This window comes from Pyrus communis, chromosome 11, assembly GCF_041283825.1.
Source record: "Pyrus communis isolate YQ-2024b chromosome 11, ASM4128382v1, whole genome shotgun sequence".
Lineage (NCBI taxonomy): Eukaryota > Viridiplantae > Streptophyta > Magnoliopsida > Rosales > Rosaceae > Pyrus > Pyrus communis.
Window position 1 is genome coordinate 7067964 of NC_142575.1, and position 12407 is coordinate 7080370.

Consider the following 12407-nt stretch of genomic DNA (forward strand, 5'->3'; position numbering starts at 1 on the left):
GGAAGTAAGCAATTTTTAATTAATTTAAGGACTTATTTTACTTAAAAAATAATTTAAGTACCTAATAACATTGTCATATGTTTCTAAGTGAACACCAAGCAGACAACAAATCAAAATTAACACAAACTACTCAGGTAGATTTTCTTTTCTTTTTGTGTGGATCTACTTACAGAGTTTGAACCTTTTTAAACATATTCAACGTCCAATATTCTTATCTACATGCGCGAATCAAAATTTCCTTTTCACCATCGTGTGGGACAAGTACTTAGATAGACCAAACACACTGTTACGGTGGTGTTTCGATTCAATAACACAATAATATGTATAGTAAAATTAATGTGATATTGTACTGGACATAAACGTTATTGTGGTGTACTCGGTACATTAATGCTTTTGAACATTAAATATTAAGAAACAGGTCTGCCCTATTTTTCTTTTGTTGGTTTAGCTGTTTGAATAAATAAGCAAAAGAGATTAATCTTAGCTTAAGCCAACAAACAAATAAATGTTACCGGATCTACTAAACTACACAAGTGGAACAAGCACTCAAAACTGCATGTGCTTTTAGTACTTTTTGTTGGTCTAAGCAGATATGGGTTGGTGTTAAGACTTTGACTTAAGATTAACGAGTGTCGGTCGTTATTTAGTATTCGTATTAATCACACATGTAAAGGAAAATCACATATCCACCTTAAAGTGCTCCTTCCACTTCACTGCATATGTAAATTGCCCAAAAAAGCAATTAAAACCTCATTGTATTTAAGCCACAAATAAGATAGACAAGTTATTGACACTTCCTGAATAAAAGAGTACATATAATATTTGGAGATTTTCAACACCTCGTGCGTAAATGCATGATGCAATTTCACTATCCCTTATTTGTACCAACATAGAACTGATACTAGCACAATTCGTAGTATTTATAAACGAGTTGCATTGCTTTTACGTGTCAATCATACGAGCATAGGAGTATACGAGTGGAAGGCGAAGTTCACTAGACGATATTTAGTAACTCAGGAGAAGTCAAATACCAAGCGACGAAACAACCGCCGGCACAAGACCTCCGATAGTCATGCTTCAAATGAATGTTTTGGGACCGTACAAAACGGTTACTACAGGCCGCTCTTATCTGCAAATGAATGATTGCAGTGACAATAGTCAACCTACATCGTGCACTCAGGCTCATTAGGTCAATGCGTTTGACATTAAGCGCACTTGAAATAAATAAACTATTGCAAACAAATTATCATATTTTTATCGACCAGAAAAATATTCTTTTTCGATTAGCAAGTTTAAGGGTGTGCACGGTTTGGTTCAAATACATATACGCATTTTAACCAAATCTGAGATTTTACATCAAATATAAATCGCTTTAGAGTTCAATCCAAGAACCAAATCATCACTTACTTATCAGTCCAAGAGAAAAAATGAAAAGCGAAAAGAACCCCAAATGAAACCTGCAAAACCAGGTACACATAATCAAGTCTCCTTTTTAGGTTTTCACACTAGAGAAGGCAGTATTCTATGGCAGGAGAGATTCTTGTGTCCGCCCGCCGTATACCGCGACAAGACACAATGAGGTCGGAGCCGGGTGCTTATGTGTGCGAGTGGACGACAATGTGGTCGGTCCTGAGGGACAACCCGAAAAATTTCTCTAACAATCAGGCCTTCTGTAGGCGAAAAACATTTTATCTACAAATTCACAATCATACTTCAACTGAAGCAAATTACATTCGTCACAAAGGAATTGTTACTTATTACATTGAGAATGTGCTCGGCAACACAACCACAAGGTTTTCCTTATTCGCAACTGATACAACTATAAGTTTATAACTCGAAGGCTATTTTTTTTCCTCTTGACCTCAATCATTCTTCTTCACTGTAGCTGATTTGATAATGTCAATGAACTCCGGCTAACCAAAGAAAATGCGCGTGAAAGAATCAGAAACCAAACTTGAAGAGAAACCAAACATATAATTGAGACGCGGCGCAGAGAAAAGTTATCACCTTGAGGGAAGCTCCGCCAACCAAAAATCCATCCACATCTGGCTGTGTTGCCAACTCCTTGCAGTTTTCTCCATTTACAGAACCTGAAGGTGATTGCATGCGATTAACAAAATTTTGCACAACCAGTAGGAATTATATCGAATCAGTCCCTCATCTCGAATAATTGGTTTTATTATGTTCATTTTGTGCCACGCAGGGATAATTATCTTCACATATGACTAACAGAGTGAAGGGTGCACCTCTATTGATTCTCAGCCCAAAAGTTCAAGCAATACAAACAACAAAAATTGATTCCGGTTTATCTTGGAGAAAACAGTTTGAATTCTTGGAGATCAAATATTTCAGATTCTGGTTTGATCTTCAGTATTCTGTTTTCTGTATTCACATATGACTAACAGAATCAAACCACTGCAATAGCCAACCACCCGCCACACATGATAATAAGATTATTCATTTCAACACTAATGCACAACTTGATTTTATCGTGATTAGTCAGTAATTTTACACTTCTCTCCAGATAAAAGACATAGGACACACATAGTATTCATACTAATAGAAGAAGAATACCTCCATAAATGATTCTGGTTGATGTGGCGACTTCAGCACCAACATTGTCATGAAGCCATTTCCTCAATTCAAAATGGACCTGGTATAAATATCTCTTCAGCAAACTTGATATACAAGACTTGTGTAACAAGGGAACTAACAACTGCTTTTGAGAAACAAGACTGTTTATGCTAAAACTTAACAAAATATAGAACGCCAAACACACAAAACATAAATTTTACATTCAGCTGAGGATCGAAGAATGGGATTGTAAACAAAATTGTACACAAGTGAAATCATATTGGAAATTGTTCATTTGTTTCCCAGGAAAAATGAACGAAATAAACCAATGGAGTTGTACTATCGTGTAAATCAGTATGACAGAACAAGCAACTGTGCAAGGATTCTCCTCTCAAAGTTCCGAATCTGACTTCAAACAACTAGGACATGTGGCATAAATGTACTCAACAAGCTAACATAATATAAACTGATGTCCTACATAAAGGTCATCGATACTGATGTAGTGATGCTACACAAGATAGTCGGATGTATTATTTACGAATGTAACAGAGTTAGGACTGAAGAGGGCACTGGAAATCCAAATGTGACAATAACAGTTCTTGCAACATAACAATGCAACGTAATAGCATTGTAATGCATACAGCATGAGATTTTTTTCTCAAAGCGCTAACATTCTCAAAAGAAAGATTGCTCTATGCATATACCTTTACAATAAAATATAAAATATAAACAGGAGTCACATCCGAGCTACAGCATACTTGCAAGAACAAGGATAACATTCACTGAAACAACAAAACATACAAGATAAAACAATGTTAAACTTACTTCCTGAGCCTGAGCAGGGCTTGCAACCTTCCCAGTTCCAATGGCCCAAACTGGCTCATAAGCCAAAACAATGTTCTCCCAGCTCGATACTTTATCTGGAAGAGAAGAAAGAGCTAATCAGCTGTCAGATATCAAGTGGATGAAGGAAAGAAAAAGTCAGAAGATGTAAACCTTGCAAACTTAGAACCCAGACAGAAGCATAAATCAGAGATCCTGGAACCAATCAGTACTACAGGAATGTCTCCGGACACCCCAAAAAACATAAGATACAAAACAATGAACATGGGAAATCTTTCTTGGTCACCTGCAATTGCTTTTGTTTGCGCGGAAACAACAGCTACTGTAGATCCTGATTCTCTCTGCTCAAGTGTCTCCCCAACACAAGCAATAACTTTTAAACCTTGAGAAAGTGCATAAGCAACCTTGTCCCCTACAAACTGGGTGTAAAAAGAGAACCACAAGTGCATAAAGGATTGTTTAAAGCTGTAATCTACCACAAGCTCGAAAGAGAAGATGCAAAGGTCGTATTGCATCAGTTGTTACCTCACTGGACTCATTTAGAATAAGTCTTCTTTCAGAGTGACCAATAATTACCCAGGGAATGCCCAAATTCACCAGCATCTCCGCACTGAGCAAACAAGAAAGTGATCATTTTGCTAAAAATTACTTGTTCCGTAAAATAAGACAGGGTTTGGTAAATTGGACACAAACATACCTAACCTCTCCGGTAAAAGCACCACCTCTCCGAACCCAACAGTTCTGTGCCGCGACATGAAAATCAGACCGCAATAAACTTTTCACTAAAGTAAGAAACACAAACGGAGGGCTCACAACAACCTCTGCAATCACAGAAAGGGCAAAAAAACACAACTACATCAAACATCGAAATACTTTCCCGACAAATGAGCTTTCTTTACATTGTATTTCTTAAAAAAAGGCTAACAACCAGCTAAACTAAAGTCTAAAACTTACCCACAATATCTTCTGAAGGGACTTCAGCTTCATTCAATGCAGTAACAATCTTCTTCACCTCTGCAGTTGTCCCATTCTGCAACAAATAAATAAAGCAATAAAAGGTTTATTCACATATAAGCCATTGATAACATCACAATTTAGAGAAAAAAAACACTTCAAGCTAAATACTACGGTGTTTTTTGTTTTCTATTTTACTAAAATAAAATAAAAAATTGGAAAAAAACCCAGAAACCACAACGTTTGTGATACTTATCACAGATTCCAACCCAAAACACTTTTTTATCTGAAAATTCACACAAATTCGAAATCTTCAAAGCTACGAAAAATCTGTACAAAACGAGACAGCATTCAAAACCCACCAAAATAAACCAACGTCTAAAATTGGAAGGCACTATTCAAGAACGAAAAGCACAGTAGGAAATTAGGAATCACAAAAAAGAGACATACGCATTTCCAATTGCCACCCACGAAGAATTTTCTGCCCATCTTTTCTTTAACTGTGATTAGTAACAACTCCAATTGAAGATCACGGTCCCTTGTTTTACGAGTTAAAAACTTGTGTCTGGAGTCCTCTGGACTCTGGCTCTGGCTTTACTTTTGTATTTTGTAATGCGACTGTGCATATGGAAGAGGCTTATTTTAGCTGCCTTCTCAATTTTAATTTTTTTTGCGTAATTAAAAACTAAAAACTTTACTTTTTGAAATTCTCAGTCATTTTATTTAAGCTTTTTAGTCAAAATGATCACTGAAATTTACATAATTCCTCATTTTGACCCCTAAAATTTCAAATCAATAGAAGTGGTCTATGAGATTGTCCACCATCCGTTATTTTGCTCATTCTGTTAAAAACTCCGTTAAGTGTCCCAGAGCTCTTGATCGGAAGTTTGGACAATTTTCAAAGTTTCGTAACTCAATCGTGTTTTAATCAAATTCAACCCATAATATAGCAAAATGAAGATAGGAAAGTGTAGAATAAGATTATACCTATTTGGAATCCCAATGGTTGCAAGAGATGGTCGAAAAATAGTCTCAAAGTTGACTGGCTCGAGGGAAAACTAGAAAACTCGCCAGAAACTGAGCAAACTTTAAACGTTCATAACTTCTTCAATAATCAACGAAATCAAGTGATTCAAAAACGAAAATCATACTTCTCGACGAGAGGAAGAGAATGATATCTTTTTCAGTGGCTAACTAGCCGTGATTTAGCCAGAAAATGACTCGAAAGTGGCTGTCTTGGTCTCGAGTTTGTCATTAAATAAAATTTAAGAGCTGGTTGTGGGTGAGCCTGCCCAATTCATAGACCCTCCCGGTATCCTATTTTCCACCAATATTAATTTTACCCACCACTAAAAATTAAAAAATTAAACTGTTATTTCTTCACTTATTATTATTAATTTTTTTAACAAATAATATTATCTACAAAGGAAGGTGTTCTAAACCTTATTATGAGCTAGCAATAATGTTATTCAAATTCGTATTTTTAAAATATGGTTCAGGGTGAGCCTGCCCAATTCATAAACGCTCCCGGTATACTATTTTCCACCAATATTAATTTTACCCCCCACTAAAAATTAAAAAATTTAAACTAATATTTTTTCACTTATTATTATTAATTTTTTTTAACAAATAGTATTATCTACACCAAGGAAGGAAGGTGTTCTAAGCCTTATTATGAGCTAGCAATAATGTTGTTCAAATTCATATTTGGCGAGAATCGAACCTAAGACCTCTCACTTATAAATGAAAATGAATACTACTAGACCATAGTACTAAGTGGTCACCTACTATTATTTTTTAAATATCTAATATGTTATTTCTCAATCCACTATTTATTTTTTTTAGTACATCAATATTTTTACTACAATTATTTTTTAAATATCTAATATGTTATTTCTCAATCCACTATTTATTTTTTTTAGTACATCAATATTTTTACACTAGGGGAGGGGTAGTTTGGCTAGCCGCACAATGGACAACTTAATTTGGTATCAAATTCGCCATCCACGAAATTCAAACCTAAGACTTCTCACTTCCAAGTGAAGAGGAATACCATCATACCATAGTATTGAGTGTCAATCCGCTAATATTTTAAAAAAATTTGAAATGATATTTCACCAATTATGAAGTCTCATTCCACGATAATTTACCAGCAAATAAATATCCTTGAAATGATTATTGTGTGATTATTGACAAAAAGAAATATTCAGTTATCATTAGTTGTTAGTTTCTTACCTTGCATCTACATTTTTTTCCATAATTGCTTATGTCCTAATCTTTATGCCTTTTTGCAAATTCTATCACTCATCTCATACTTTATGTTATAAACATTGTAAATTCGTACCTCAACTTAAGATGTAGTCTCTTTCGATTTTATAACCTTCTTGGCAATTTATAGTATTTCTTTATTTTTAATTAATAAAATATAATTTGTAGTTTATATTTCGTTTGTTCGTCACGTAGTCTAATTTTCAGCTATAGGTTTGTTGGTCAAGTATATCTAGCGGTGGCTCCCCACCAAGATTCAATCGAGATATCACTTGCCATTTTAGTTTCATCCTTATCAAAATAAGTTTGTTGGTCAAGTCTATCTAGCGGTGGCTCCCCACCAAGATTCAATCGAGATGTCACTTGCCATTTTAGTTTCATCCTTATCAATGTATAGTTATAGAGATGGACACATTGTAATGTATTTTGTAAAAGCTTGTATGGTCAACTAAAATGACACTATCTTGGTAATAATTTTAGAAAATCAATGCAAAGGGACTCACAAACCTTTATTTTAATTTCAAAAACAATTCATGAATTTTCTTTAAAAAGAAGGATAAGAGGTGGTGGTAATTTCGTAAATAAGTTAGTGTTGCCAATTTTATGACAAAATAATTGTCGTTGTAATCAAATTTCAATTTATTAACGATACTCCATTGCCTCCACATTTTTGTCCTCGTTATTACTAAAAGTTGCTAAAGTGTTTTTTGAAATTGATGCTATAAACATTTAAGTGACAAATCCCTAGTATACCATATTTGAGCAATATCTTTTGTATATTTTTCTTTTTTTTTCATTTCTTACCATATGTTTTGCATATCTTTTTATATTAATCTTGTTATGTTCATTTTGTTTTGAATATGATAAATACAAAGAAGCAAAATCAAATATACTTTAATTTTTTGCTTCAATTTCCTTCATATTTATGCATATAAAAATTCGGAGTTCCTATGGAACCTGAAGCCAATGAGTTCCCAGAAAGCCTCGTGCTAGGTAGGGATGAGAATATACATATAAGGCTTACAGGATCCACTTCCCTATGCGATGTGGGATGTTACAATCCACCCCCTTTAGGGGCCTGACGTCCTCGTCGGCACACACGCTGCCAGGGTTAGGCTCTGATACCAAATTGTCACATCCCGCCCCGGGCCCCCACCACAACCCGGGCTCGACTCCACCGTAGCACGATATTGTCCGCTTTGGGCCCCGACCACACCCTCACGATTTTGTTTCTGGGAACTCATACGAGAACTTCGTAGTGGATCACTCATCATGGGAGTGCTCTCGCGCCCTACTCGCTTAACTTTGAAGTTCCCATGGAACCCAAAGCCAGTGAGCTCCCAAAAGGCCTTGTGCTAGGTAGGGATGAGAATATACATTTAAGGCTTACAGGATCCACTCCCCTATGCGATGTGGGATGTTACAAAAATCCTTCTATATCAGATTTGTTTTTTAAATTTTATATTATTCTAAAGCTGGATACAATGTATAAAGAAAAAACATTCCCATATATTCATAAATACTATACTGAGTTATTGAAATAAAGGCAAAAAGAAAATTTGCACGAGGCTTTTTAGAAAAAAATATATCACATTAAGAAATGTTACATTTTTCGTTCATTCATAATTTTATAGCCATAGTTGTCGATGCCTAACTCATGGTAATCCATCCCACAATTTTAAGGGCTTAATTATGAAAAAAAAAAAAAATTTAAAATTTTCAACTTTCTCGATCGATGCTGAGATGCTAGTGAATTTGGGCTTCCTTGGTCATTTGTTGCTACTCACATGTTGTTGTACACCCACCAGTATGCTTTAAATAATAAAATTTTATTATTACTGATTTCAAACATGTTTAACATTTAACAAATTTCAATTACTTGCTACTTAGTACTACGGTTTAGTAGTATTCATCTTCATTTGCACTTGTAAGTGAGATGTCTTAAGTTGAACTACATTATTGCTAACTCATTGTAAGGTTAAGCCCACCCCTCCCCCTTAATATAAATGATATCTTTTGTTCAAAAAAAAAAAAAACAAAAACAAAAACAAAAATTTCAATGTACTTAAATAAATAAATAAATGGTGGGAACAATAAAATAAGAAAAGAATAAAAACGATATAAAAATTTGTTTTAATTCTACAAAATAAACATAAATTTAGGAAAGTATTCTTCACTATATTGTTGTTTCTGTTCCTTATTTCTTTATGAAAAGTGAGATTACCTTAATTTTATACTTTCTTTTTTAGTTTGATTATTAATTCTTTTGATTAATCTAAAGTACCTATTAATAAAATTCTTTGTGTCAACCAAAGGAAGGTAGAAAGACCAAATTAACCACAAAAACAAAACTAAATAAAATAAACAAAACAAAAGCTATGGGCAATAGAGTAAATTAAACACAATTTTTTTTTCAAAGTCTCACAACCAGGAAACCATATAAGTTTCCTATTTTCTCTTCTACGTCTTCCTTCCAAATAAAATAAATATTTAATGACGAAATAGTTATCCAGGAAATTGTCACTAAAGATATTAATAGCCCTTCAGTGACAAAAAATTGTTTGAAGATTTTCACAAAAAAAAATTATTTTTGTAAATTTTATTTTCTCTTTGAAGTTTTATTTTAAAATTTTTAATAAGCACATAGATATCATGGGTACATTTATTATTATTTTTTATCAAAGTGTACAATTGTTAGTAATAATAATAGTTCGGATTCATAGTAAAGAGAAATTGCTCGACTTTAAGAAACAAAAGAAAATATCTTCAAATTTTCGAACAAACAAACACATTAAATTAAGGTTTGGGCAAGCTCGATTTGATTCATCATGATTTCGTTGTGGAGGAAATTAAAAAGAAATCTCTTTTTAATATTTGGGTTATAGTTCATTATACCTCTATTCAAACTTTTTCTTCCAGCTGTATTCAATGTTGTCGCCATTCTCTTCGTCGACAAAAATGAAGACCTGATATTGGTGATTTAAGATACTGCATAGCCTACAGTAATCTACAAAAAAAAAAAAAAATTGATTTTCCCCAGTTCTATATAATGTATGATGGTCTTTATGATATTTATACGAAAGATAATTAAACATGGGTGATTTAAGAAAACAATCTGGTTTTCGAGGTTTTTGGTAAATCTATTATGGTACAGATTTTTTTCCAGCATGACTTTTTTTGGCCGTTACTTAACACTTTGGGATTTAACTCTTGTCTGATGTCGGTTTCCTCCACCAATAGCTACTTTTGATATTATCTATCACTATGTGCTTTTTTCATATTTTTATACAATGACAATGTCATTTTTGGCTTCTTTGTTGTGGATACTAATTTCATCCAAATGCCTTATAAAGTTTTTCTTAATGCTCACAGAAATATTTATGAAAATAATATATTTTTAATTTTAACAAAAAAACGGGTGTTCGAGAGAATGAGGCGAAACCGAATTCATGGAAAACGAGACGAGCTCCGTGCACGTAAAACGAAGCAGCTTCGTAAATAGAAGACGGGTCGGGCTTTTGGCATGCAAACAATGCAGGCTTGCCACACAAAAAAAAAAAGGGTGGGCTCTGCACATGAAAATGAGACGGGATCTGTCGTGCAACCCGAGGCCGACCCCAATGCATGAAAAATGACACGATTTTCACACACAGAAAACAAGGCGGGCTTCTTGCACAAAAAATAAGGTTGGCTACGCGCATGCAAAATAAGGCATGTAAAACGAGGCAAAATCATTTGAAAACAAGGATATAAATATAAATCTAAAGGTATTTTAATCTAAATAAAATAAGGTAGGCAGAAAAAAATTCAATAAAAAAAGAAAAAAAAATGAAAATGATATGATCGGTAATTCACTGGTCCACGAACACCGTCCCTAACAAGGTAGCAACTTCACCTCATACAAGTCGTTGCATCATATTGATCCCCGTTTTCAAATTTTTTTTGTTTTGTTTTTTTAAATTCTTGTTCATTTTTCTTTTGTTTCTCTTATCATAACAATAAACTATCATATTCATGTTTTTCAAAATATATTTTTACGTGCAAAATTTATTATAATTCAAGCTTAAAAAGTTGTAGTCAACGATTTAAAACCTAAATTTAAAGATATTTGAATTTAATAGTGGTTACTCAAATAAAGTAAATAAATTGGAATAGGGATAGATTGGTACCACGCTACCAATTCTCACCCAGTCATACTTAAATCATCATTCAATCTATTTATTTTCACCTTTGCCGCACCATGAAGTTTCAAAAATTAAGGTAAGACTTTCCAGTGAAATTCTTAAGGGTAGAGCCCTATTTGACAATGTTTTGGACCTCACTACTATATTTTTCACTTGTTTTTTTTAGTTTCGGCTTAATTATTCTACTAAATATACATTTGGTACTCAATAAATCATAAAACTGCTTCCAAATGCCTTACAAAGTTTTCCTTAATGCTCACAGGAAATATTTCACGAAAATAAAAAAATTTCATTTTTCACAAAAAACGTGGGTAACTCACGGTTTTTAGTCGGTTTTAAAAATTCGTACTTAAACCATTGATCAATATATTATTTTCTCCTTCGCCTCACCGTGAAGTTTTAAAAATTAATGTAAAACTTTCCATTGATATTCTTGAGTGTGGAACCCCATTTTGACATTGTTTTAGGCCTTACTACTATATTTTTTGACTTATTTTATTTAGTTTTCGGCTTAAATATTTTACTATAAATATTTATTGCTCAATAAACCATAAAATCGCTTCCAAATGTTCTCCTTAATGCTCATGGAAAATATTCGAGAAAACAAAAAAAATTCATTTTTTCTCAAAAAACATGGGTTAACATTCAAGGTTTCAATCGGTTTTTCAAATTCGTACATAAATCATCGTTCAATCTATTTATTTTCACATTCGCGTGACCGTGAAGTTTTAAAAATTAAAGAGAGACTTTCTGTTGATAGTCTTGAGGGTGGAACCATATTTTAACAATGTTGTGGGCATCACTACTACATTTTTCACTTTTTTTTTTTTTAGTTTTCAGCTTAAATACACTACTAAATATACATTTAGGGGGCGTTTGTTGCGCCGGACTATCTTGGACTGGACTAGTTTTAAGGACTAAGCTGGACTAACTTAGTGAAGCATTTTGTCGCATCCCGGCCCGGGGCGGAACCACTTCCCGGGCCCGACTCCACCACCGTAGCACGATATTGTCCGCTTTGGGCTTACCATTCCCTCACGGTTTTGTTTTTGGGAACTCACGAGCAACTTCCCAGTGGGTCACCCATCATGAGATTGCTCTAGCCCCCTTCTCGCTTAACTTCGGAGTTCCTACGGAACCCGAAGCCAGTGAGCTCCCAAAAGGCCTCGTGCTAAGTAAGGATGGGAATATACATATAAGGATCACTCCCCTGGGCGATGTGGGATGTCACAATTTGATGCAGTGTTGGACTAAGAAGCTCGATAATAACAAATTCTAATATTATATTATTTAATATATAAATTCTTAATATTTTATTATGATCTTATCTTTTTCTCCATCTTTTCCTACCATTTTCGTCCCACTATCTCCCTTTTCTCTCAATTCTTCGTCCCACCTTCTCCCTCTTTTTTTCCTCCCAGACCTCTCAATTCCTATCTCTCTCTCATTCCTGGTCAAACTCCTTATCGATTCCAGTCTCTATTTCTCTGTCCTCACTCCCTCTCTAGCTATGCGCTATTTGAACGGAACTTCACGGCTCCATTTTTTCCGACGAGTTGCAGGTTTCCCGATATGTTTTCCGGC

The 12407-nt window shown here is 34.1% G+C and overlaps 1 protein-coding gene across 1 annotated transcript; it reads right to left on the bottom strand.

Annotated features, from left to right (window-relative positions):
- Positions 1–1668: 1668 nt before the first annotated feature.
- On the bottom strand, positions 1669–4986 carry LOC137742651 (triosephosphate isomerase, cytosolic). The gene is made up of 9 exons (XM_068482573.2): positions 4822–4986; positions 4372–4447; positions 4115–4238; positions 3943–4027; positions 3704–3836; positions 3400–3494; positions 2575–2653; positions 2008–2090; positions 1669–1913 (listed from the first exon to the last, which is right to left on the bottom strand). Exons 1-9 carry the CDS (start codon positions 4858–4860, stop codon positions 1863–1865), a joined length of 765 nt encoding a protein of 254 aa, XP_068338674.2. The 5' UTR covers positions 4861–4986; the 3' UTR covers positions 1669–1862.
- Positions 4987–12407: the final 7421 nt, after the last annotated feature.